Consider the following 27958-nt stretch of genomic DNA (forward strand, 5'->3'; position numbering starts at 1 on the left):
TGTGTTGGAGAGGATGTGGAGAAAGGGGAACCCTCTTCCACTGTTGGTGGGAATGCAAGTTGGTGCAGCCTCTTTGGAGAACAGTGTGGAGATTCCTCAAGAAATTAAAAATAGAACTTCCCTATGACCCTGCAATTGCACTCTTGGGTATTTACCCCAAAGATACAGATGTGGTGAAAAGAAGGGCCATCTGCACCCCAATGTTCATAGCAGCAATGGCCATGGTCGCCAAACTGTGTAAAGAACCAAGTTGCCCTTCAACGGACGAATGGATAAGGCAGATGTGGTCCATATACACTATGGAGTATGATGCCTCCATCAGAAAGGACGAATACCCAACTTTTGTAGCAACATGGACGGGACTGGAAGAGATGATGCTGAGTGAAACAAGTCAAGCAGAGAGAGTCAGTTATCCTATGGTTTTACTTCATTGTGGAGCATAACAAATATCATGGAGGACATGGGGAGTTAGAGAGGAGAAGGGAGTTGGGGGAAATTGGAAGGGGAGGTGAATCACGAGAGACTATGGACTCTGAAAAACAATCTGAGGGGTTTGAAGGGGTGGGGGGGTGGGAGGTTGGGGTACCAGGTGGTGGGCATTATAGAGGGCACGGATTGCATGGAGCACTGGGTGTGGTGAAAAAATAATGAATACTATTTTTCTGAAAATAAATAAATTGAAAAAATTAAAAAAAAAAGAAAGTAATCCCATTTTCAACTGCATCAAAAAGAATGAAATACCTAGGCGTAAATTTAAGTAAGGAGATAAAAGACCTGTACTTGGAAGAAAGAACCTGAAGAAGACACAAATAAATAGAAAGATATTCTACGCTCATGGATTAGAAGACTTAATATTGTCAAAATGTCCATAACAACCAATGTAGTCTGCAGATTCTATGCAATCCCGTCAAATGTCCAATGGCATTTTCCACAGAAATAGGACAAATGATGCTACTTTTGTATGAAACCACGAAAGGCCCGGAAAAGACAGAGCGATCTTGAGAAAGAAGAATAAGGCTGGAGGCACAGGCTCTCTCAAACTGTATTACAATGCTGCAGTAATCAAAATAGCATAGTATTACCATAAAAACCGATCAGTAGAGATGAATAGAATAGAACAGAGAACCCAGAAATAAACCTGCATGCATATGGCTAATTGACGTATGACAAAGGAGCCAAGAAGATGCAATGGAGAAAGACAGTCTCTTCAACCCATGGTGTTGAGAAAACTCGACAGCCTCACGCAAATGAAGGAAACAGTACCATTATCTTATGCTGCACACAAAAATAAACTCAAAATGGATAAATACTTGAATGTAAGACCTGAAACCATAAAAGTCCTGGAAGAAAACAAAGGTGGAAGCTCCTTAATATCAGCCTTGGGGATGATTTTTTTGGATTTGAAACCAAAAGCAAAAGCAAACAAACAAGTAGGACTACATCACACTGAAAAGCTTTTGCAAAGCAAAGAAAACCATCAACAAAATGAAAAGCCCAACTACCAAATGGGGGGAAATATCTGCAAATTATGTATCTGATAGGTTAAAATCCAAAATATATAAAGAACCCATACAATCAATAGCAAAATCCCCAAACAATCCAGTTAAAAAATGGGCAGAAGATCTGAATAGTCATTTTTCTAAAGAAGACCTACAGATACAGATGGCCGACAGATACATGGAAAGAAGCTAAACATCACTCATCATCAAGGAAATGCAAACCAAAACCACAATGAGGTATCACCTCACACCTGTTAGAATGGCTATATCAAAAGGACAAGAAATAAAATGTGTTGGCCAGGATATGGAGAAAAGAATACATGGGCATTGTTCGGGGAAATATAAACTAGTACAGCTTCTATAGAAAATAGTATGACATTTCCACAAAAAATTAAAAACAGAAATAGTGGGGCGCCTGGGTGGCTCAGTGGGTTGAGCCTCTGCCTTCAGCTCGGGTCATGATCTTGGGGTCCTGGGATCGAGCCCTGCATCCGGCTTTCTGCTCAGCAGGGAGCCTGCTTCCCCCTCTCTCTCTGCCTGCCTCTCCGCCTACTTGTTATCTCTGTCTGTCAAATAAATAAATAAATAATCTTTAAGGAAAAAAAAAAAAAACAACAAACAACAAAACAGAAATAGTACATGATCCAGCAACTCTGCTTCTGGGTGATCCAAAGAAAATGAAAACACTTTGTGTGCCTGGGTGGCTTAGTCGGTTAAGTGTCTGCCTTTGGCTCAGGTCATGACCCGAGGGTCCTGGGATCCAGTCCTGAGTTGGGCTCCCTGCTCAGTGGGAGGTCTGCTTCTCCGTCTCCCTCTGTCCTTTCTCCACCCCCCGCCAGTGCATGTGCTCTCTTTTTCTCTCAAATAAATAAATAAAATCCTAAAAAAAGAATGAAAACACTAATTTGAAAAGATATACGTACCCCCATGTTTACTGAAGCATTATTGACAATAACCATGACGTAGAATCAACCCAAGTGTCACTGACAGATGAACAGATAAAGAAAAGGTCGTGTGCATATGCAATGAAATATCACTCAGTCATAAAAAAGAAAATCTTGCCATTTGTAATAACATGGATGGACCCTGGAGGCATGAAGCTAAATGAAACAGGTCAGACAGAAAAGGGCAAATACCTTATGATCTCATTGATTTCTGGGCTCCAACCAACCAAACAAATAAATCCAAGCTTAGAACTACAGAAAACAACAAACTGGTAGTTGTCAGAGGTGGGGTTGGGACAAGGGGCTCTGAAATAGCTGAAGGGAGCCAAAAGGTACAAACCTCTAGCTATGACTAAGTCATAGGGGTGTAATTACAGCATGGTAACTACAGTTATAATATAGTATTACATTAGGGAGACAGTAAATGCTGAAGTTACAAGAAAAATAATTTGTAACTACATATGGTGGCTGATATTAACTAGACTTATCGTCCTGACCATTTTGTAATACACCCAAATACTCAATCAGATGCTGTGCACCTGAAACTAACATGATGCTGTATTTCAACTTGTTACAGGTCATATGTCAACTGCATCTCAATTAAAAAGAAACAATGACTCAACAATGAAATTTACTGTTGATTCAAGTGTGATTCTAAATCCTCAGAGAAGGAAAGAAGGTCTGGGAGGTGAGGGAGATGACTTTTCTCTCCAACCATGACATAGAACAGGACGTACAGGTGGTTGATTCCAATGGAACAGTCAACTCCAACTAAACAGCAGTTTAGGGTGTCATTTACAGCCACCCATCCTCACACCAGACCTCAAACAAGAAAGCTTGTCCCTCTGCTGTTCTACAGAGATGCCAGATCTGACCACACGTCCGCTCGCTAGCATGGAGCTTCTACGGCCTGGGGAACCAAAGCTGGGATGCCCGGGTCTTCCACACACAGCTTTCATCTCCCTCCAGGAGCAAAGCAATCAAGGGAAGGCTCAGTTCAAGACACTCTACACCACGATCCATTAGCTGAGTGTCACACGGAATGACAGGACAATCATAGTTCTGGGAGCTTAATATATGTATGATTATTAGTTTTCATCCCTACTGTTGAGTGAGGCATGCAGGCACAGAGAGGTTAAGAAACATTCTCAGAGCAACCGACCCCCGGGGCAGTCTGCATCCAGAGGCTAAGAGCTTAACCACGATCACCTCTTTTTAATAGATACTGGGACTGTTTGAAACGGAACTTAAACAACCCTAATCTTTGGAATACTGGATGGAGAATTTTCTTCTATGAATACAGACTCAAGCTGTTACTATTTAACTAGATGTGACTATTCCAGAAAAACTTGTCTTCTATAACTTTTAAGCAGTTCTTAGAAAATAGTAATGACGAAGGGAACAAAAAGAACGGACTAATAAGGCAAGGAAAAATCCCATTTTCTAACAAAATTACTATTAAAATCATCACCTGTGAAGTGAAATTTCACCGATTCTGGAAGACCTGTAACAGAAAAGAGAAAATCAGTACATTGGTGAGCATTTGGGGGTCAGAAATAGATGGAGAAGGTACAAAATATGGGGCAGAGGTTAGAAAAGTAAAGCATGTTTTAACCTAAATTATTATGGTTTGAGGAAAGATCACCAGGTCTTTTGTTAATGTTATATTGAGTTTAATGGTGCCAGCACTAATTTTAAGTAACAAAAAGAATGGCAGAGTAGAATAATTTTATATCCCAGTAGTTAGAGTGATTTATAATACATTCATTCAGATCCCATTTTATCAGTACATAAAATCCTACAAATCGGTGAATGTGGGTGATGTCGTATATCACTGACAGGCTCTCTGCTGGGTCTATTCCATTGTAGAATTGAGTGATGCCTGGGACATTGATTTACACACTATCACGATGGGAGAGATTTATCTCATGGCATTTATCCCATAGATTATACAGGACAGGACTCTGCTCTCTCTAAAAAGGCTCTAGGAACTTAGGCAAGTATAATAGATACAGAAATAACTTCAACCACGGCTGACACGATTTCCTTCCTTCTAATCCCAGGACATCCTGAGTTTCTTTGTAAAGTAGGTCTTTTGAAGTAGGGGTTAGAGAACCATGAACATTTTCATGGGCTATTAGTTACCCAGTTACCAAACACTGGGGATCCTCCTTGAGAGGAGGCCTACACCCACGTTTCAATATTTTCAAAGAAGACTTAATCATTTTCTGGACAATTGCATTTATGTATATAATGGAAAATGTGACTTTAAATGCTTTCTATAATTTAAGATGTAACTCTAAAATTATTTAACCCATGTTCAAATTACATAAGAAATCACTAGCGGTTCTGGATGAGTAAGGCTACTATATAAACATAATATTCCCTATTAATCATGTTATGTACATACACCTTAAAGATCATAAGGGAACCGGCTTCAAGATTTTTAGAATCATTCCAAGGCACAGAAGTATTTAGGTTTAGGACTCAAAACTCCTGCATCCCGATCAGCAGCTTTGGGTACTGGGTCGAGGGGAGAGAGAAGGGTAACGAAGATGAACTATCGTGGCTCAGTGGAAGTGCGAAAAATGGTTTGTATTCAAAGAAATGCAGTTATTTGGGACGCCTGGGGACTCAGGTGGCTGAGCGTCTTTCAGACAGAGAAAGTCTGAGAGTCTCGCTTTGGATCAGGTCATGATCCCAGGGTCCTGGATCAAGTCCTGCTTCTCCGCCTGCTGCTCTCCCTGCTTGCACACGCGCTCTCTCTCTCTGACAAATAAATACATAAAATATTTTTAAAAAACCCAAAACTAGGTATTCTTTTGTTCAGTCTTCTCTTCCTTTACAAACAGTGGCTTCTGTCAAATCCTGGCCCAAACGGTTGCATTCTCCATTCCCCGGGGTATCTCCCCGGTGTAGCCTGGCCATGTTTCTCACCGGATTCCCCTCCCCCACAGCCCACCTGCCCTGGCCTCCTCCAGTCCACTCACATCCTGCAGCTAACGAGTTCTTCATGAAAGACCATCTCCCCAGATCTAAACCTCCACTGGGTTCCTCTTGCTTTTGGGATAAAGATATAAATCCTGACAGGCTTCCAGGCCTCTGAGGTGAGGCCTCTCTCTCTCCCTCCAAGAGCATCCTTGTTCTGCTCAACCTTCTATATTCTAGACACAGACTTTTTGTTGTTTTTTTTAAACCCTCAGAATGTCACATTCTCTCCCCTCTCCCCGCGAGCTGTGTGCCCTTCCTCGGGGAATGTTCTCCCAAGTACCCCAAGAGGCACATTCAGGCTGACGAGCATCTACTCGTCCCTCGCTGGAGCAGCCTCCGCTGAACTCTTAGTCTCGGGCAGTTCTGTTACTTCGAACGCCACTGAACATTTTTCTTTCTCTCCAGAGCTCTTGCCTTAGTCTACAATTAAACACTCATTACTGGATTATTTCTCAAACTCTGTCTCCCTACCTAGGCCCCCAAACTCACCAAGAACAGGATTTGTTGAGCCTCTTTTTGTTCACCACTATCATCTCCAAGACCTCACAGCCAATAAGAGGCCCCAAATAAAGATTTATTGAAAGCATACGTGCATGCATGAATAAATGAAAAAAAAAATGAGGAACTGATTGGGCCAAACTACACATTGGCCCACAAGCCTCGAGTGATTTTGAACAGCTATAAAGCGATGTCACTAGAGCGTGGGAAGGACAACAGGAAGAGCTGGGGTGGGGAGAAGCTGCCACGAGGCTCCCCCGAGAGTCGGGGTGCCCGAGAAGAGAGGAGAAGGCATTACCAGCGAAGGAGAAGGCCGTGATCTCCTGGAGGTGGGGCGCTGCCGGGGGAGGACGGTACATGATCTTGCCCTGGTTGACGTCCTCCTGTGTGAAATACCGGACGGGAGAGTGAGGCCGGTCCCTGTGCTCGATGATCCCTGGGGAGCAAGAGACTCAGCATCAGCACCGACAGTAAGTCTGATGCTTGACGGAATGTCCGCGGCCATAAATCGGCCTTTCGCCTCTGGTGGGGGAGGCCTCTATCCTTCGAGAGCAAGTGCTCTCCCGCTTCCCTTATCAGACCATTCTCCAGTCCTTCAAGAAAAAGGCAAATCTGAAACCGAAACAGACTTCAACAGGATCTTTTCAAAAATGCTTCGTTGAATTACGGCTGACAGACAGTACGATATTAGTTTCAGGTGTACCACTTAGTGATCTGACAATCGTATACATCATGGAACGCTCCCCACGATCCGCGAAGTCACCATCTGTCACCACACGAGTCCATCACCGTGTTACTGACTACGTTCCTTAAGCTGCTTTTTCCATGCTCGCGACTTGTTGGTTCTGTAACTGGAAGTCTGTACCTCTGGGACCTCTTAATCCCCTTCACCCCCTACCCATCCCCCTACCGACCACCCCTCTGGCAACCACTAGTTTATTCTTGGTATTCATGAGTTTATTTTTCAGTGTTGGTTCGCTTGTTTGACTTCTAGATTCAGACACAAATGAAAGCATATGGCGGCGTTGGTCTTTCTCCGTCTGACTGACTTCACTTCGCATCACACCCTCCAGGCCCAAGTCGTGTTGTCACGAACGTAAGGTTTCATTCTCTCAGGCGCGCCGTCCCAGCCCCACATCTTCCTCGTCCGCGCATCCACGGGAGACACGGAGGCGCTCCCCTGTCTCGGCTGCTGTGAATGAGGCTGCCGTAATTACAAGGGGGCGTGTATCTTTTTGAATGCCTGTTTGTGTTTTCTTTGGGTAAATACCCAGTTCCTGGATCATACAGTAGATCTATTTTTAATTTTTTGGAGAAACCTCCATACTGTTTTGCACAGCGACTGCACCCACTTATACCCTTGCCAACAGCACGCAAAGGTTCTCTTTCTCCCGCATCCTCGCCAACGCTTGTAATGTCTCACCTTTTGATACTAGCCATTCTGACCGGTGTGAGGTAATATCTCATTCTGGTTTTGATTTGCATTTTCCTGATGACGCGTGGTGTTTGAGCCTCTTTTTGTGTGTGAGACCCAAACAGATTTCTGACTAGAAGTCATTGACCATGATCAATAGTAAGACACAAACTACTACCCCTAACATAACTTAGACTAGGTAATTCTCTACAAGTCATAGACATTTCACCATAATTTGAGATTCTTTCGATAAAGCTTAAAGGTCAAGCTTGCTGAGAAAATGACATAGATTGGGCTCCTGGTGAGGCTATAAGGAGAGTTTTCTCAACTTATCCCTTTTCTTCAGAAACACCTCGGCCTCTGTGATAACCTTTGGCAACAGGAACATGGATCATGATTATTCTAAGAATTGGATTTGCAATTTTAACTCTGGGATAAATCTTTAGAGGCTGAAAATTTACCTATCGTTTCTAAATTTTGTAGGCACAGAAATAATGCTCTGATCGCCTTTCATGTCCATCAACTCTTTCAAAGAAGGACATGGCGAGTTCGTGCTGAACTAATTCAGGTTCTGAGGGGCTGAGAGACTAGAGTCACTCTCCGAAAGACAGCCGAGGCTGCTGGACCGAGAGAGCTCCACTCGGCCCCGGCAAGGTAAGGAGAAATGCTCTTGCTGTGACTCAGCAGATTTAGAAAAAGAGAAGCATGACTTCTAGGTGTTTAGTTTCTCTGGACTTTATCAAAGGGGTAATATAACTTAATTTTTAGACATTCATCTCTCCTGGGGGATTTGATAATGTGGAAGGCTCGCATCCAGGGCAACGGTTGATCCTGGGAGAGCAGCCTCAGAGTCGGGAGCAGACGTGTCTTACGAGAGCTCATCTCCTTTCCATGAGGGACAGCCACACCTCTGTTAGGGACAGGCTTATTAGTTACGCCCCAAGTGCAGCCACCTAAAGAATGAAGAGTGATGGCAGGGGTCCGCCTCTCCTCTCTGCTGACTGAGGTTTCACAGGTTCATTTTCCCCGCCAGGAAAGGAGGGATTCATCCAAAGGGGAAAGGAACCCAGTGTGTGGGGCGCAGCACACTCCGCACGCGCGGGCAGAGCCCTTGTCCTGAGCACACGCTCGTTCCCGTTCGTGTCTGTTCACCTCTCCTAACCTCACCAGAGCAGGGTCTGCCCCTGCAGACAGTGCCCATGTCTGCCCCATTCTGCCCGTGCATGAGAGGGGCAGCTCAACCCAGTGACTCAAGTTGTGTGCACACCAGATCTCCAGCCAGCTCTGGCACACCACAGCGGACACACTCATCTCCCTCTGTCTGACGACGGCATCTCTTTCTCAAGTGGTCCTAAACTCAGAACAAGGGAACAGAGAGCGTGAATAATTGTTACTTCTTAAATCCTCAACAAGTACCTGCGGAGGAAACTCCCGAGCTTTGAAGACAGGCCAACGATTAGAAGACAAGAGCGTCACTCAACAGGTCATTGACTGCGCATCTTACCTTGATTTGGATGCAGAGGTACAGTGATATTGTATATGATCTTTCTGCTTGGCCTCTCAGAGTCTATGAAGGAGAGGGAATGAGGCTGAATCACAGTCAGGGCATCTTCCCGAGCCTAAACAACATTTAAGGAGGAAGAAGAAAAAACAGGGTGATGAAAACAAAAGCCAGAGGCAAAAACAAACCTTATTTAAAAAGCAGAAACAACAACAAAAATAAAAACAAAAAACACACTCACTCTGGGCTTTTAAATTAGTTACAGCAAAATATTTTCCTGAAAGCTCGAAGAAGGATCTGGTCTCTTGCACTGCAGATCTGTCTTGGCCTTAAGAACCTCAGAGGGTCATAGAATCTTCTAGTTCTCTTGCACTCTCCCCTCCCCTGCCTGCTGTCCCCAGGTTTGTGTTGGTGCCTACTGTGGGGTGTCCCAACATGACCCCTTTTCCCCAGGTGGGACTCGCCGTGGGACGCGTCAACACGAGCCAGCGCAGCCCGCTCTCCTCCTGTCCTGCTGTTCCCGGCTGGGCCACTACATCTCTGCTCCTCTGACGTCATGGGCTGAGGCTGCATCTGCTAAGAAGCCCTCCCTGACCACTCCAGCTCTGCCAACGGGAACTGTGATGTTTTCAAAGGGCAAAAGATGAACTCACCTCAAACACCAAAAGACACTGATCATTTGAATCCCGAGGTTTAGGAATTCTTTATTAAAGCCCATAAAACTAGAGCATGTTTTGTCTCCATTGTACCCTTCAAAAGGACTACATTTTGCTTTTCTCTTCCAGTCCTCAGTATCCAAGGAAGGGGTCAGGCAAAATTAATCAAAAGGCCAATGTGTACATAGTTTTTTACTGTCCATTCACTTGTATATAGCCATAACCCACCAACAGTGACAACTCTCGGAGAGAGAGAGAGAGATTTCGAATCCCATGACCAGGCATGACAGGAGGTGGGTTAACAGGGGGTTGTGTTAATAACAGCAGCAAAAACATACAGAAGGGAGATGAGAAAAGGGAAACCAGTGTGAGGACAGGCCCTTGCCTGGGTCACATACACAAGACAGAACCAAAATATCCGGCTCCCTGCCCGCTCTCCGAGCTGACCCCTGCAGGGCTGAGTGGGACACGCTGTCCTCATCTTTGAAGCTCTGCTTCTTCCAGAAGAAATTTCCCCACTTAGGAAAGGATTAAGTGGGGCTCAGTCATTCCCAGGCAGGAGGGTGTGGTGCTGCTCCTGTAACCCGTGAAAAGATTGAAGGTTGCAGTTGCTTTGTAAGTGTCCTGCAGGCACACTTGTCCTGGGAGAGGCGGCATTGGCAGGTTTGGACAACCCCCCTAGAGTAGAGAGTCATATCTCAGGCCCCTGCTCGGGTCTGGAATGTCATGAGTAAGGGAAGTAAGAGTTACAAACAGCCGCTGGTCTCTCGCTCTAAAATAAAACAAGTAAGGACAACAAATGAAAAATCAAGGCCCTGTGGGAAGTGTTTACAGCCTACGCGGGTGCATACACACCTATACCCGCGAGCAGGGGTGGGCACAGCCATGCGGACAGAAAAGGGCAGGCTCAGCACCTCGTTCAGCTCCTCCCCTGTTCATCTCGAAGCCGTCGGAGCATCTGAAAATTCTCGGGGTACTAGGAGATATTTTTGACGATCTAGATGCCCCTAAAATAATCCAGCCATTAGAAGAGGGACTGGACAGAGGCGCATGGACGAAGGGAAATACATGCCAGCCCAGAGAGCATATTGTATTATGGAATCTATTGACGTAATTTCTCTACTAATAAAACGGGCAGGAGGTAGAAAAAGTAAGGACTTGATTCCCTGAAGAAAGCAATATCGAGTCTGACATATATTAAAGTACAATCAATTTTAATATTGGCTATTTGGGATGTTCAATATTTATCAATTAAACATAGTAAGAAATGAAAGATTGCATTCCACAGAAGTCATTACAGAAGACACTTTTTTATTAAAATATCTGTCAACAATCGAGAAGTACAGAATAATGTTTCTCATAATACCCATGTGACCTCTGCATATGTCTGGAATCCACCTGCTTCTCCCCAACGCCGCTGCCACCACCCTGCTGGGAGCCGCAGTCACACGTGGTCACCAGGACAGCCTCCCCACCTGCCCACCTGCAATCCATTTCAGCCCAACAGCCAGCCAAAAAGGAGGTTCGACCTCTGTGGCTCAGCACCTGGTCAGGGCTCTCCATTTCACCCAGAAAAAACCTGAAGTCCCTCCAATGGCCCAAAAGGACTTATAAGATCTGCCCCGACCCCTCCCTCTGCCCGCCTCCCTGCCCCCGACACACACACTGGGCCCATCTGTGAATCTGAGACTCTCACACGCACTCTCTCTGCTCCAGCCACACTGGCTTCCCCGCTGCTCCCTGAACACGGACGCCTACCCCGCAACGGGACGTGTCTAAACACACGGCTCCCTGGGTCGCCCACCCCGCAACGGGACGTGTCTAAACACTCGGCTCCCTGGGTCGCCCACCCCGCAACGGGACGTGTCTAAACACACGGCTCCCTGGGTCGCCCACCCCGCAACGGGACGTGTCTAAACACACGGCTCCCTGGGTCTGGAGCACTTTCCCTTCGCGCCTCTCCTCCTCACCTCCTGCAAGTCTTTCTTAACACATCTTTGTATTTGTTTGTTTGTTTGTAAGATTTTATTTATTTATTTGACAGAGATCACGAGCAGGCAGAGAGGCAGGCAGAGAGAGAGGAGGAAGCAGGCTCCCCGCTGAGCAGAGAGCCCGATGCGGGACTAGATCCCAGGACCCTGAGATCATGACCTGAGCCGAAGGCAGCGGCTTAACCCACTGAGCCACCCAGGCGCCCCCATCTTTGTTTTAATAAAGCTCAGCTCGTTTCCATCTGCAATCCGGGCTGCCTCTGCTGTTGCCACCACCGCATTTCTGACCCCCTTGACCTTGGTCTTACGTTTTGTTTTCCCATAATACTTTCCACTCACATGCAACCTATGAGTTATTTATTTGATTTATGACTTATTGTCGATCCCCTCCTACCCCAAGACAATGGAAACTCCGTGGGAACGTGGATTTTTGTTTGTTCGTGGATAGATCCCAAGCACCTAGCACATGAAAGAGCTCAATAAAAATTTGTTGAGTGAATGGAAAATATCATTATGAGAAGATTAGGCTAAGAAGTAAAATAATGAGAATACTTTTATAGCAACTTAATTAAAAAAATATTTTCCATCATCTTTCAATGTTGTCTAAAGAGAGGCAAACACTTCAACATGTAAGCCTTAGCAAAGGGAGTGTGTGATTTAAATCTTTGGGATCCCAGGTCAGGATTTATAAACAACATTATTATTTCAGCGGCCATTAAAAGAAAGACCACTTTCACCTGTCGACTGTCATATTAGCAAAGCAGCAAAGCTCATGGCTGACTTCAGAAATTAAATACCCATGAAAAATAAGAAGACGAGATGAGTAGAAGGGGTTCTACAAGAAATCATCTTCTCACACAGTTTGGTTAGGACAACAAAATTAATTCACTCCCCTACACACGTAGCGAATATTCAGTCAGAACCTATGCTGGGCAGGTCCCCACAAAGAGCCTGTGGGAGACACACAATGAATCAGATGCAGACTTTTTCCTCAAGGATTTCTGGTTTTTGGTAAGGGGAGTTTGTAAATAACTCCAACGTAGAGACTGCTAAGTACTGTGAAAGGCTCAGATAAAGCACAGGAGGAATTCCAAGGACAAAGAAATGTCCAGAAACTGCAGATAACAATTTTATTAGTGTTTGAAAAGGTCTCAAGAAAAAACATGGACCGATAAGTCCGCAGCCATAAACCCAATATGGCATGCCCAGACTTGAGATTACAGGACAAACAGCTCAGCTGTTCCAACCGAGCCCCTGCTCACCCCAGGGAGAGTGGTTTTAAGAGAACCCTTGTTCCAGTGATCACTGAGGAAACAAGTCGAACTAGGAGGGCTTCTGCAAGACCGTCCTCTCGAGTGGTGACCGTGGGCAACCCCCCTCTGAGTACCACAACTATCTGAGAAAGGACTTAGCGAATATGCTTTCGCGTTAAGAGATAAGAGAATTTCTTTCCCCTTTAAGAAGAGAACGGAAATACGACGTTCGAAGTATGTGTTTGTATGCGTATACCCATATGATTAATTCATTTGAATTTGAAGGTGAGATAGTAAAGGGAATTATTAGCTGTGTGAAAGTAGGTCTGAAAATGATTCATTTCGTCAACAGATATTCACTAAGCAAGTACTTCTACACGAGTCATTGCGTTAGATGCGGAGAAGGTACCAAGATTAATTAAAGATTTTGTCCTTAAGGATCTTGTAAGTCAAACAGTGGATGGTTACTTGGAAAACTGAGTTAATGTAAAGTTATTAACTTATTTGCTGAATCTCACACTATGCTATGCTATTTATTGGTAAACATGCTTGTTTATAGATCTCCTTGCCCAACTTTGATATATATACCCTAAATGTATATATCTCAGATTACACACACAGAGAGACACACACAGACACGCAACACATATATATTATATACACACACATATATATCTTATAATATTATTCAGACTAGACACATCTTGTACATGCACGTAGGCACATAGTTCTGGTGGAGCGCTACAAAACAAAGTGGTAGGACACCATTTAAAGGATTGGATTTGATGAAGAGCATTATAGAAAGGCCATAGAACAAATTTCCATTTAGGCAGGTATTATTTTTATGCTGCTTTTTACTCTATGCAATCTTCCTGGGGAATCTCAGGCCCGAGCATGAAACCACCACATGTCATTAATGATTCTCAGAGGTTTACGTCCCGCAGAGAGTATCTACTGATCTTCTGCCAGCCTTGACCAGGCACACCTTTTGTAAGCGCCTCCCACTGAACTCGTCACGGCCTCCAGCGCTCCCCCTTCCTGAAGTCCACATACATTCCTGACCTCGTGAAGGGCATCCTTCCGTATCAGAAACTGGGCCGTTTTACCCACTTCTACACAGCTGACCTCTAGGACTCTAGATCTCTTTTAATCTCTCCCTATGTTCTTTACACCATCTTAACCACTTTTAAGGGCACAGGACAGGAGTGTTAACTGTATACACGTCATTGTGGAACACATGTCTAGAACGTTTTCATCTTTCAGAACTGAAACTCAATATCCACTGGAGAAAATCAGCTCCCCAATTCCCTCTGCTCCCCTCTACCCCCGCCCCTGCAGGGGCCACTACCTTTCCACGTTGTGTTTCGGAAAGTGTCACTACTTTAGGTAGCTCCCGTAAGGGGAATCAAGCAGTATTTGCCCTTTGCTGACCGGCTTACTTCACTCAGGTAATGTCCTCAAGGTTCATACATTCTGTAGCACAGCAGGACTTCCTTAAAGAGTGAATGACAGCCTGTTGTTGTGTATAACATAATTTCTTCATCTATGTATCGCCTGAAGGACATTTCAGATGCTCCTGCCTCTCAGCCATCCGCATCCCGCGGCAGTATACACGGGTGTGCCGTTGTCTCTGAGATCTCACTGACCCCCTCAATCCCTACTGTCCCCCAGGCGGTACGTGCTACCGGACCTTCTTGTTCTGGATGCCTGTAACGGCCTATGCCTTGGCCTCCTCGTTCTCTGTCTGGAGCCCATGGTGCGTGTTATTTTCACTACAGCCAGAACGATTTTCCTAAATTGAAAATCTGATCACACCCCCTCTCTGCTATGAATCGTTCAGCATCCTACTTGCCCCAAAACATCCTTTCAGGACAAAATGGAAATACTTCATCTCATCTGTAAGGTCCTCTATGATCTGACTCTCATTTCTTACTTCTTTTTCACCGAGGGATTTATGCTCTGGTCAACTGAACTCTCTGCAATTCCTCAAACATGTCATGGTATCCTGTGTTTCTCACTTTTTTCACCTGCTGCTCGTCTGCCTGGCATGAATTTCCCTCTATTTGCAGTCTAGATAAATGGGGTTTCAAGTGTGGTGAGCAGAGCAGAAGCAACGGCATCACTTGGAAACTCGTTAGAAATGCACATTCTCGGCTCTAGACCAGATCTACTAAATTAGAAAACCCGGGGGTAGGCTCCAGCAATCTGTGGTCTAACCAACCTTACAGGTGATCCTAAGGAGGCTGAAATTTGAGTCCACGCTCTAGAGATAATTTACACATCAACCAGCTCAGCTCACCTCCAAGAGAAAGCCTTCCACGACCTCCCCCACGCTCCACTGGACTAGGTGTCTCCCTACTTGCTTCCAGAATGTGACTCTGCTTGCGTATCATATCAGAGCATTCGTCATGTCCTGGTCGTCATTGCTTACTTATTTGCTTGTTTTAGACTCTAAGTTGCTTGAGAAGAGAGACTGTGTTTTATAGTCATTGAATTTCCAATACATTTCACGGCCCTTGGGATAAATTAGGGACTCGAAAGTGTTTATCGGGATGACCGAATGACTGGAGAGGGGGACTCCTGTCCTTAAACACAGATATGGGTATACAATATTTGTATTTAGAACATTCATGATGTATCTACCAAATATGTGCAAAACGAATGTACTTAGGTGAGTCCAAATCACTAAAGAGAAAATGTGTTTTTGTCACAGATTTCAAGTATATCCGGTAGTAATGGCCCCAATTCATGTCAAAAGAAATACAAGCTGTGTAGATTCTAAGGAACAAAAGAGTGGGCTAATCACATTTTACAGTAAACTCACCTTTGTGGTACCCTAAATTAGACAAGACAGATGCGACTTGCACACATGCAACCTGAGGCCCTAAAGGTTAAGCAGCGTGAGAAGCTTCTAGAGGTCCACAGCTACAGAGTGGGAATGGTGCCACCGTCTTTGGCTCCTGGCCCATTTTTCCCCTCTAAACCCAAAATAACACTGCATTAGCATTTGGCAAGAAATGCGCATACACATTTTTCTTTACACTTTACAGAAAATTCTGATCCAAGTTCCTCCAGTCAGAATGATGAATTATAGACCTTATAGTGCTGCTGAATTATGATTTCTTTAAATTATGGTTTATGGTGGAAATGCCGATACCAGCTATTCATTAAAAACTTTCTGTTTCCCCCTTTATGTCTCTGTCATGCCCCAGACCCATAATTTCTAAAACCACAGCTGCTCTCTTTGTTGTGGCTCAGGGCTGATACACTACTTTGGAGTGTAATTATGTGGGCGCTAACTAAAATGTGAACCTTTATGATTAATTTACGAGATCTTATATGCTTGGGGCTCTGTCTAGAACAGGGGTTTTGGCTTTCCATACCCCCTAGATACGGGGTTACAGTGCAGCTGCTAATTGTCTGAACTCAGCTTCATGTACCAATTTAGCTGTCACCTTGCTTCAAACCTGTCCACGCGCCCACACTCCTTCCTCACAGCGCACAAGACCTTCCGTGATGGAGCTCACCAGGCTCCGCATCCTCACTCCTCTGCCTCCTCCTGACCTGCTGGGGATCATCCCACCCATCACGGTGTCCTTCACCTCCGGGTCTCTGGAGGTGCTGCTCTAACGTCCAGGAGAGCCCTGCACTGCCACCTCTCCGTTTCGTCTGACCTGCCTCTCCAACTGCCATTTGGGTAACTGGTACTTATTTCTTTGGATTCGGCAAAGGCATCCCTTTCTCCAGGAAAGTTTCATAATGGGAAAACAAACCCAAACGCTCCTCACAGGGCTTCTAAAACACAGACCGGCCGTTTCTCCAGCAAGGTGGAGGCGGAGCGGACTGAGCAATGACCCCCACATGGTTCTGGTAAAATGGACACAAGCTCCAAACTCCCTCCCAGCACCCAAGGAGGCCCCGGGACCTCCGGGATGCTCTAAAAAGGACAGAAGTGGTGGACGGGAGGTTGCGGTGGATTCCACATCACCTTCCCTCTACCCTCTTGTTGACATGAACAAGAAATGTGTTTCCGAGACTGGTTCTTACTGGCCCCAGGGTCCACACTCTGAGTCACGCATTCACCAGACACAAGAGCGGGGTGCTCTATTAAACCCCAGCAGCGCGCCTCCTCCACGCGCAAACCGCGAGCCCCTCCACCCAACTCACAGTCATGTGGAGAGATGCTCCGCGCGAGAGTTTAGGCGCCCCGGGTGTCTGCGGTAAGATCGCAATGTTGAACGTGCGGCTCTCCAGGTGTGTGTGGGCGTCTGTGGCACTGGACACCTGCAAGGAAACGTGACACTGGTGAGCCTCTCATCTGTGCTGGGCACAGCCTGTTTGTGCGTGTTTGCTTTACCCCTTGAAACCATCTGTCTTGGAATTCTATGCATTTTTGCATTATGATTTTCATTCTGCTCTTCATTTCAATGCTAATGTTTTACTGATTATGAAAAAACCATGTAATCATTTTAGGCAGTTCTAAAAATGCACAGAAATACAAATAAAAACTAAAAAAGCCAGAATTTCACTAGGTAAAAATAGAAGTTATTAACATATTGATGCATTTTGGTTTAGTCTATTTTCTATAGATAAGTGAAACTTTAGATACAATTACATGTTCCACATTTTTACCAAACGTAATAATGTGATGTTTTGCTATTTCGTTAAACAATCTTGAAAACATGATTTTTGATAGCTACGTATCTCATTATACGCATATATGACACATGATTTATATGTGATTTTTTTTCTAGTTCTTTAAACTTTATCCAGCACAGATACGTACACCTAAACTATAAATGACAAATCTCAGCCTCGTCACTGCAAAAGCGAGATTAATAACATTTACAATTAGAAGAGTCACCAAATCGACCTCTTTTTGCTTCAAAATGCTAAAAAATGATGCGTTGCTGATGCCGTAGCTTTTCTCCTCCCTCTGTGATCTTGAGCTGCCCCTTGAGCCCTCCGTCTCTCCTTGGTCTGCTCCACCAGGGGCCGAGACCTGCTGAGGCCGGAGTGGGCATATATAGCTGCAGTAATCACACAGGAGGGGGGCGGTGTTCTCTCACGTCAGAGGATAAGCAGGAATGGCAGTCCTTTCCCTGTGTCTTCTCAAGTCGTGCCCAACAGAAAACCTGTCTTCTCTATGTCCATCCCACCAGAGGCCTGGAGATCAAGCTTTGGAATATCCACACGTTTTCAAGAAGACATCTTATGGTGTGTCATTATGAATAATTCAGTAACAATAGCGATCATTCCCTAACATCGGTCACAGGCCCAGCACTCTGCTACCTACTTTTCAAAAGTTATCTTACTTATCTACTTACTAATCTATCTACCAAGGAGCTATTATCTCTTATTTTAAAGATGAGGAAACTGAAGGGCATAGAAGTTGAGCAAGGTGTCTAAGTCATGGTCAGTAAGGGTCAGTATTCAGCCAGGTCAGCGGTTCATGATCTTCCCACTGACCAAGATGGCTCAATTTGGAAACTGTAGAACCTTAGGAAAGGGGAAAATATGCTCTGTTTTTTGAAAAAAAAAAAAAAAAAAAAAAAAAAAGAATGGAACACCATGTAGGTAGTGAAAGGTGCATATACTACCAAGCAAAGAAATCACTCCTTGCTTCCTCAGTAAACATACTGGTGTGAAATAAACGTTGGTCTTTTCATACCGAAAGCCCCAAGGCCAATTCAACATGATCTGAATATACCAAAGCCAGAGTTCCCTCCTATGCCCCAAATGATGTAAATGTACATGCTTTCTTCTCACTGTGCCATGCTCTACTTTTTAATGCCACTGTGTTACATAAATCCCAAGTTTTCCATGCAAAGTGACAGATGGGGTGCATTGACGGCTCATGATGGCACATCAGCATTAAAACAAAATTAAATCCATGAAACTCATTATATTGCATTTTCTGCTTTAAAAAAAGAAAAGAGAAAGGGAAGAAAGAGAAGAATCATTAGAACAGCATCTTTTTTAGTTTTAAAATCCTTCTGGGACACTAAAATGATGAATGAGAGAAGTTGCAACCATTTATTTTAGCATACAACTACAGTGTCTGTGTCATTTCAAACCAAAAGATGAGGCAAGCCTATAAAACAATGAGGCTTTAAAATCACACCGAAACCTCCACATCCAGGAGAACATAATCTCAGAGAGTTGTTTCACATTTGCAATAAAGATGCCGTCCGTGCTCAGGATGCACTTTCTGGAATGCCTTCAGAGAGAGAGCTCACAAATCACCGGAGGAAACCGAGCTTGTTGCTGCATAATTGCTCCCTGTTTTAACCAAAAATAATTACTGCTCTTCTTACCAGACAGGACTCTGGCTGACTCTTGGCATTTTGGTAATTTTTTTTAAAGAATTTTTATTTATTTATTTGACACAGAGAAAGAGATCACAAGTAGGCAGAGAGGGAGGCAGAGGAAGGGAAGCAGGCTCCTTGCTGAGCAGAGAGCCCCATGTGGGGCTCCATCCCAGGACCCTGAGATCATGACCTGAGCAGAAGGCAGAGGCTTAACCCAGTGAGCCACCAGGGCGCCCTCTTTGGCTGTTTTTAAAAATCAACTTCGGAAGGATGATTTACTGTCTCTACTGAGGATGTGATAAAGAAAATCCCATAGATTGTGAAGAAGATTTCAGCTCAGGGTTCTAAACACGTCTTGAGGAAAATGTGTGAAGACTTTCCAAAGGGAACCCCTTTCAAAGTAAGAATGTTCAGCTGTCGTGTCTCAAATTCTAGTGCATCTGTTTTTTAAAAAGATCAGTTACTTTTGCTTTTCTATAATTACCCGTTTAGTAACCAAGTTGCAAAGGCAAGCCAGTATCACTTTGAGCAGGTAAGGAGACTCCTTCCCGGGGAGGTGCTCCGGATGGAGAAGGTCCTCCATCCCGACACCGATAAAGGCAAAGGCAGATCCGAGGATTCCAGTTTGCTGAGGTGCCTTCTTATGATTAAGGTCTTTGCCTCCATTCTGACTCATTCTCTGAGGACTGTGCAGTTCCCCAGGTGCTAAAAATGAAGACGCTAACTTGGCAGAGGGCATGTGAGGCTTGCTCACCCCTGGGACGTTCCAGATGCTCAGGATCATCTCGTTTTATTTTATTTTATTTTTTTTAAAGATTTTATTTATTTATTTGACAGACAGAGATCACAAGTAGGCAGAGAGGCAGGCAGAGAGAGAGAGAGAGAGAGAGAGAGAGAGGAGGAAGCAGGCTCCCAGCGGAGCAGAGAGCCCGTCGCGGGGCTCGATCCCAGGACCCTGGGATCATGACCTGAGCCGAAGGCAGAGGCTTTAACCCACTGAGCCACCCAGGCGCCCCTCATCTCGTTTTAATACTGGCCAAGTTTAGCTCATCTGCTCCCTGGAAAAGCACGTCTTTTGTACTATACGTACTAGTCAGGCGAGGAAGACGGCCACACCAGGCCTCAGGAACGGGATGGGCGGGAATTTTAGCAAGGCGGGCCGCTTACTGTGGCAGCTTATCCCCAGCTGGTTCAGGACAAAGGAAAAGCCTCAGACTCCAGACCCCGAGGGTCCCCGGCCCCGCGTTGGCTGCTCAGCCCCCATGAGAGCTTCTCTATATTTTCTCGGACATTTTCCCAAATTCCTCTCCGCATCTACATTTTGATGCTGTTTCTCATTCGAAGTTCCTCATTCCTTTGTACTTCTATTCAAGTCTTTATTTCCAAATTGCCCTTGACGTAAGTTTGCCCAATTTTATTGATCTTTCCCAAGACTCGGGGTTTGTGCTCATTATGTATTCTCCTGTTTTATACTGAATCAATGCCTCTGCTTATCTTTATGAATTCCTCTCTTTGCTTTCCTTAGGTTTCTCTTGTGGTTTTGTAGCTTCACTTAGTCCATTTATTTTCATATTTTCTGCTCAATAATAAGAGCTTAAAGCCATCAATGTTCTGGAGTATTATTTTGTCCACATCATCTAAGTTTTGAGGAGTTATTTCCTCCTCATCAACATTTCTTAATAGTTTGCCATTTTGATGTCCTTTTAGAACGAGTAATTATTTAGGAGACTGTTTAAAAAATTCTAAATGGTTTGCCTTTTTGGTTTGGCCTCTTATTATTAATTTCTAATTATGTGTGATAAGTGCCAGAGAATGCGCTCACTATAATTTCTTGTTCTTTAATTTATGGACGGCCTCCGAACGGTCTATTTGTCTTAGTCTGCTCAGGCTACTATAACAAAAATATATAAACTGAGTGGCTCATGAACAAGGGAAACTTATTTCTTGTACTTCTGGAGACTGGAAGTCTGGAGCAGGGTGCCAGCTTGGTTAGGTTCTGGTGGGGGATCTTTTCTGGGTTGCAGACCACTGACTTCTCATTGTGTTTCCACAGCAGGGAGCAGGGAAGCGGGGTGGGGGGGGGGCAGCGAGCTCTCTTGTGTACTAATCCCATCCATGAGAGCACAGCCCTCATGACCTCATCTAATCCTTGTCACCTACCACGGGTTTCACGTCCATATACCACTGCACAGGGAGGGGGCGGGATTGCAACATACACATCTCAGGACACAGACATTCAGTCTATGGCACTGGTATTTGCTCAAGCTTTATAAATGGCCGTGACACACCCACGCATAGTGACAGGCAGTACTCTACATGTTCCATACGTATTAACTCATTAAATCCTCATAGTAATTCTATTTTACAGATGAGAAAAATGAAGCACAAGGACTTCACCAAAGTAATTTTCCCAACGTTGTACAGCCAGTGCACAGCAAAACTGAAATATGAACCCACTGGGTTTGGCTGCTAAGCTTCTGATCTTATCATAAGATGGTAAATGTTCCAAAAACATTTGAAAAAAGAAATATTTTTTCCTCCATAGGGCACTGTAATATTTGGAAAAAAATTTTTTGCTAGACACTTTGGCCATTACCTATTAAAAACTCCCTGCCATGAGATGACTCTGCTTGGAGAGTTATTGTAAGACCGAGTTGGGAGATTAGAAAACCTGTCAATGCTATTAATTACATTTATTCTTCCCCTAAATGTAATTTCCAGGCAACAGAGAAAATGACCCAAATTGCATAAAAGTAAGAGCGAGGGCTTTCATGAGACCATCCGGACATCAGAAAAGATGTCAGTCAGCCGTAGAGGGTACCTGGAAGAGGAAGGAGTCGCTCTGGGCCGGGACTCCCGAGTGCCTGTACCACACGATGCCTTCGTTGATGTCGCGCTGGGTGAAGGTGCTGGTGGGAGTGGCCGCCCTCCCATCAGGCAGGGGCTGCCCTTCCTCCGCTGGGCTGTCCGCAGGCATATCGACCAGCAGGACCACCTCTCCTGGGAAAGCCACAGAGTTAGTGAGGGTCTCTGGGAAATGGAAAAGTTGGTCAGAGCTCTCATCTCCTTGGCTACTATCTATTTATCTGTCTTCCTTCCTTTCTTTCTTTCTTTCTAAGAGAAATTAGGTACTCCTTTGTTTTTAACCCAAGGCGAAGAAAAGTATGTTAGCACAGAACGCAACAGGCATCATCAAATTCACCTCCAGACACAGAATTCCCAGTCTCTCAGCTAAAACACACTAAAAGTAATTCAAGGGCACTGCAGGTATGAAGTGTATCAATTAGGTCACATAAAATCGCGAAGACAGCAAACATTCACTGGCTGGATGGACTGGGCACCGGATGGGTTCATTTGTACCTGTAACTTCTGTGTAGCAGGAAATGAGTTCTAATCCACACGATTTCAGTGTAAACACAATGGGAAATTTGAAAAAATTCAGAGTCACTCTTGGGAGAATTCTGTACAATGAGAATGATGTTAGCTGGCCCTGGGATGCTTAGGGTAGGGACCGCATGAAGCACATTATGCGATGGTTCAAACCCGGCTGCGTGAGCTTTACATGGGCTTCATCAGCCTCTGTTCCTCTTAGTAAAATGAGAATTATTCATGGGTATTTAAAAAGGATGTTGGTCATCCTTTTCATTATATTATTTCATCCTTCTTTTTTTTTTTTTTTTTAAAGATTTTATTTATTTATTTGACAGAGAGACACAGCGAGAGAGGAAACACAAGCAGGGGGAGTGAGAAAGGGAGAAGCAGGTTTCCCGCTGAGCAGGGAGCCCGATGCGGCGCTCGATCCTGGGATCATGACCCAAGCTGAAGGCAGCCGCTTAATGACAGAGCCCCCCAGGCGCCCCTGATTTGATCCTTCTGAAGATGCTCTTATTATCTGCATTTAAAAGACAGGTCTTTAGGCTCAGAGAAGTTCAGTAACTTCTTCAGGTTCACAAATGGTATGTGAAGGAGTTGAGATTCGAATCCGAAGCTCAGGCTCTGGGTCATGAATCTCTGTCTCCAGTCACGGTTATTTTGTGTTCACAGTCCTGCATCTACCCTCCAAGAACTCATCTTGTTTTCTCCTCCATCATTCCGTAGACCTCACTGGGATGGAAGCAAGGACACCTCAATCTGGTTCTAACGCTTGCTCTCGACCGGAAGCTACCGTTTTTGTTCGAGTGAAATTGCAAATATGGAGGTGTTACGGAAGCAAGTGAAATTTCACCAGGACAGTATGCCCTCAAGGGTCGGCTAAACAGGAGAACGGATGAGCCGCTGAAAACAGAAGCCACGTTCTCATGAAAATCCACCCAATAACATCTTGAGAGGAGCCTCCGTCCACGCAGATGGTAAGAGGGAAGGAGGGAGGGGCGAGGTTCTCTAGCGGGACACCCAGATCTTAGTACACACAGCAGACAGCTGAAAACACCCTCAATTACACTAGAGCAATTTTCTAACTTGAAGGAAATATTCCTTCTAATATGTATAGGCACTAAATTCGAATTCAAAATCAGCATAGTATCCTGGACGGTGATGAGGTACTGAAGTAAGGAAAAAGCCATCCGTAGTCTTCTTTAAAAAATCATGTGTAGAATCAACTCACTCTAGTTTCCTTTAGTATTGTTTCTCATTTATACCTAAGTCACAAATTCCGTTAGCCATCTCTCTCTGGTTTGGCCTCTGTTCATAATATATACGGGTTTTTCCAAGATATAGATTGTTTAGGAATGTGGGTACAGCTGCAAAATATTTGAAAGTAGACTTCTACAATGAAAATGTAAAGAGTAGAAAAATAGAAAATACTCAAATGCTAATTTTCTAGCTGTTCTTCTTTATAATAGGAAAACTAAGCAGACCTAATGAAATAAACCTGTTTTTCCAGATTTAAAAAAAATTGCCATGTTATGCAGATGAACAGGAACCAGAGGATATTGACTAATCCCATAAATTTCAACTCAGATCATAGTGACTGAATGCGTGTTAGGTGCTAGCTATCACGCTAGCCCCTTCAGGAATGGGGATTCAAAGATAAGCAAGGCATAGTTCCTACCCATAAGATCATCCCCCATAAGCAACCAGGAGCCACTGTGAGATTTCAGTAGGTGAATTGCACGAACTGACTTAGAACACAAAACATATACGATCAGAACACAGGGAGCCTATGACCAACCAGTTAAAGAGGCTGAGTTTTATTTTATAAAAATAGTAATCAGAGTAATTAACATTTATGTAGACAATTGGATCAAGTGTGAGGCAACTGCAACATCCGGATGAACGGCAGTAAGTTTGGAAAGAAAGAAACAGACGTGAGAGTCACTAAGCAAGTGGAAGCAACGGACCTGGACACTTGTAGTTGTGAAGGGTGCGAGATGGGGAGGGACCCGGGAGTCCCCTGCTGACAGGAGAGGCAGCAATGCCCTGGATGCATGAGCGGGGGTGGGGGCAGCTCAGCACTGGGTCTGCTGAATACCAGATGCCTTTGTGCTAAGCCCATGAGGAGATGGAAAAGTATCAGTATTTTGTGGGTTCACTGCAGCAAGGTGAGAGATTTTGTGTCGTACCCCACCTCTGCTTTTATTATGACAAATACAAGCAGCCGACCTTTTAGATATATGGAAATCCAGGCTTACAAAACAGTCTAGGTTTAAAGAAAAGGAATAATAGTCTCCACTTGGGATTTCCTTAATACTGATGTCTACGGTTGAATCAAGAATTCTGAGGGGGAAATTTGATAGGTATTAAGAATTAGAATCTCACTGGAACCTCCATGAATTATTTGGGGATTGACAAAATTTGTATTAAAGCTTTCTTACTCGATGCTAAATAATTTAGAGTTGGCAATGTGTTGGATGAAGTCAGGTTTTCCCCCTAATGATACTTAAGTAACTTCATTAAAACCATCTCATTAAATTTATTTTCAAACTTGTGAAGTAGCTAAAGGTACAAGTACTAATCAACTTGTCCACACTTCTATCTGAGAGCAGTGATGAGTCTGTAAGTGGTGGAATTTGGGTCCATCATGCATTTGCAAGCAATTTACGTTTGGTTCAGATCCCTGGTCAGGTCTTCACAAAACGTCTAAAGCCGAGCCTGGACATTCTAAGGTGAGGAGGGAGTGCACAGTAGGTGGGGTCGCAGCGGGGAAGGGGTCCACAGATTCACACCACCGCGACAGATGGATGTGACCAGACTGGTGTGCACTGGGCTTCCAGTTCCCACGGCCGCCTTCACTTCTGAGTGCTTCTTAAGGGTAATGTGATTGGATTATTACTGATAGGGGGCTCTGGACACACAGAAGGAGGATTCTGTTCACAGGGAGAAGTTAATTAAGAGACTTATAGTAGGATAGGGTCACAGGCAAGCCTACATGGCATTATCAAGCCAAAATGGCTTAAAAAATAATTTAATTCAGCACTGTTCTTTTTAAGAGTTAAACTGAATATTGGAATATTGGGCTGTCTCTAGGAAATTAAATTTTTTGGCTTTTAATGATCAAGATAAAGGTAGAGAATTTAATACATCAAACGGGTCAAAGATTTTTAGAGCTGAAAAGGACTTAAACATTATCGAGCTGAAAATCAGTGGATAAAAGAACACGAAGTTGAATAAGGTCGGCGGACTAATTAGTAGCATTGTATCCACTTGGCCTCCTGGTTTTTTTTTTTTTTTTTTTTTTTTTTTTTTTTTTTTAAAGATTTTATTTATTTATTTGACAGAGAGAAATTACAAGTAAGCAGAGAGGCAGGCAGAGAGAGGAGGAAGCAGGCTCCCTGCTGAGCAGAGAGCCCGATGCGGGACTCGATCCCAGGACCCTGAGATCATGACCTGAGCCGAAGGCAGCGGCTTAACCCACTGAGCCACCCAGGCGCCCGGCCTCCTGGTTTTGATCATTGTTCCATTGTTCTGCAAGATGCTATCATTGAGGGAAGCTAGATTAAAGGTATTCAAGGGCTCTTTGTACTATTTTTGCAACTTTACAGTAAGTCTAAAATTATTTTCAAATAAATAGTTAAAAAAAAAAAAAAATTATCTAGCCTAACCTTTCAAAGAAAACTAAGGCTCAAAGGAATCCACTTGCCTTCCTCAAAGTTACACAACTATAATAAAAGACACCCCAGCTAGAGCAACGATTTTATAATTATATTAATTCTTAATTAGATTATGCTTTTCAATGTCTTTGTTACATTGGAATTATTTTTATTTTTTAAAGTCTTTTTTATGCAAAGACTTTATTTATTTATTTGATAGAGATCACAAGTAGGCAGAGAGGCAGGCAGAGAGAGGGGGAAGCAGGCTCCTGCTGAGCAGAGAGCCCGATGCGGGGCTCGATCCCAGGACCCTGGGATCACGACCCGAGCTGAAGGCAGAAGCTTTAACCCACTGAGCCACCCAGGTACCCCTAAGTCTTCTTTTTTTCGAGAGAGAGAGAGAGAGAGAGTGTGTGTGTGTGTGTGTGTGTGTGAGAGTGGGGGGTGGGAGGGTCATGGGAGGGACAGAGGGAGGGAGAGAGAATCTTAGGCAGCCTCCACACTCATGGTGCAGAGCCTGGTGTGGGGCTCCATTTCAGGACCCTGAACACACGGCCTGAGTTATAATCAAGAGTCGGTTGCTTGGCACACTGAGCCACCCAGGTGCCCCATTGGAATTACTTTCAAATTGCACAAAAGTTAACTTTTCCCCCCTCACTACAGAAAATAAGTAATTTTTAAAATCTGGAAACCAGAGAAAAACAGATTATTATTCCTGTGCTATTTAACATGCCAAGAAAGTTTTTATTTGTAGTGAATAAATATTTTTCACTTTGAAAAATATAATTTTCATTTTCAGGTGATCTTTTTAATTCTTTTAAAAAACATACCTGCCTATTCTTTTATTTTTATGGTCTTGGTTATTGCCTTACAGTTTCAATTCTTTCTTTTGTGTCTTTAAATCATTTCAATATGCTTGTTTTATAGTTTTTATGATTACTCCTTTGTTCGAAATCCTTGGAATTTTAAACATTTTGTTCATTTTTCTTATGATACTATGGATTGCTTCCTCATTTGTTCTGTAATTTTGAATTCTGAGCTAATCTTCAGCAGTTTGGGCTGTGAGAATCCTGAAATTCGGAGTTGAGGGTGGATATTCCGCAACAGTTTCTACCAGTTTCTGCAAGGGACCCAAGAATTATCATTGGCTTGAGATTAATATTCATAGGAATGTCTCAGCATTGGGTTTCTCAGACCATGGGCAAGTATAACTTCACCCTGGATCTGTGGGAGAAACAGGCGAGAAGTTCTTTCTTGGCAGACTTTTTTGCTCTACTCTAAGCCCTGGGAAACACAGGTAGGTTTCTTTGCCATCTCTCTGGGCTGGTGCCCTTCTTGTTTTCTATTCTGTCCCTCGAAATGAAAGTCTTTCCAGAGTCCCAGCTTTATGCAAGATCTTAACTTCTCTATTTCTGCATGGCATTACCTCTCGAGCCCTTGGGTTACGGGGACACATACAAGCCTCTCAGGGAAGCTGTTCCATCAGCATATGCCCAGACTGGCTTTAAGCTCCTTCTTTGCTTGCTACCTGGAGATTTCTCTCTATTCTTGAAAGGTCAGCCACGAGGGCCCTATAATTCTTATCATCTTTTATCCACCTTTTCTAGATGATGACGAGGGGAAAATTTTCAAGTTATCATTCTCTACTATCTTGCTAGGAGTGGAAGTAACAACAAAGATCTTTAAAAGTGTTTTTATGTAAAACTTTTTTTTTTTTTTTAAAGTCTCAACAAGAAGTCTGGCAATGTTCTGGAGGGAGCGTAAGGTGGAGTATGAGAGCCCGAGCTTCAAAATTAAACTGACATTATTAGCTATATATGCTGAAAGGAACTATGTATTAGCAAGTTACTTTCTCTGTAAAATGAATCTACT

The 27958-nt window shown here is 44.0% G+C and overlaps 1 protein-coding gene across 4 annotated transcripts in view; it reads right to left on the reverse strand.

The window, feature by feature from the left end:
- The window catches only part of FRAS1 (Fraser extracellular matrix complex subunit 1), a 409111-nt gene that overhangs the window by 102164 nt on the left and 278989 nt on the right, over nt 1–27958 (reverse strand). For all 4 annotated transcript variants that reach the window (XM_059156621.1, XM_059156705.1, XM_059156534.1 and 1 more), the window contains 5 exons: nt 21880–22058; nt 16915–17031; nt 8851–8965; nt 6231–6368; nt 3915–3947 (listed from right to left, as the gene is read on the reverse strand). In XM_059156621.1, the coding sequence (XP_059012604.1) occupies nt 3915–3947; nt 6231–6368; nt 8851–8965; nt 16915–17031; nt 21880–22058 (582 nt within the window). The remainder of the gene's footprint in view (nt 1–3914; nt 3948–6230; nt 6369–8850; nt 8966–16914; nt 17032–21879; nt 22059–27958) is intronic.

The sequence above is a fragment of the Mustela lutreola genome, chromosome 1 (assembly GCF_030435805.1).
Source record: "Mustela lutreola isolate mMusLut2 chromosome 1, mMusLut2.pri, whole genome shotgun sequence".
Taxonomy (NCBI): domain Eukaryota; kingdom Metazoa; phylum Chordata; class Mammalia; order Carnivora; family Mustelidae; genus Mustela; species Mustela lutreola.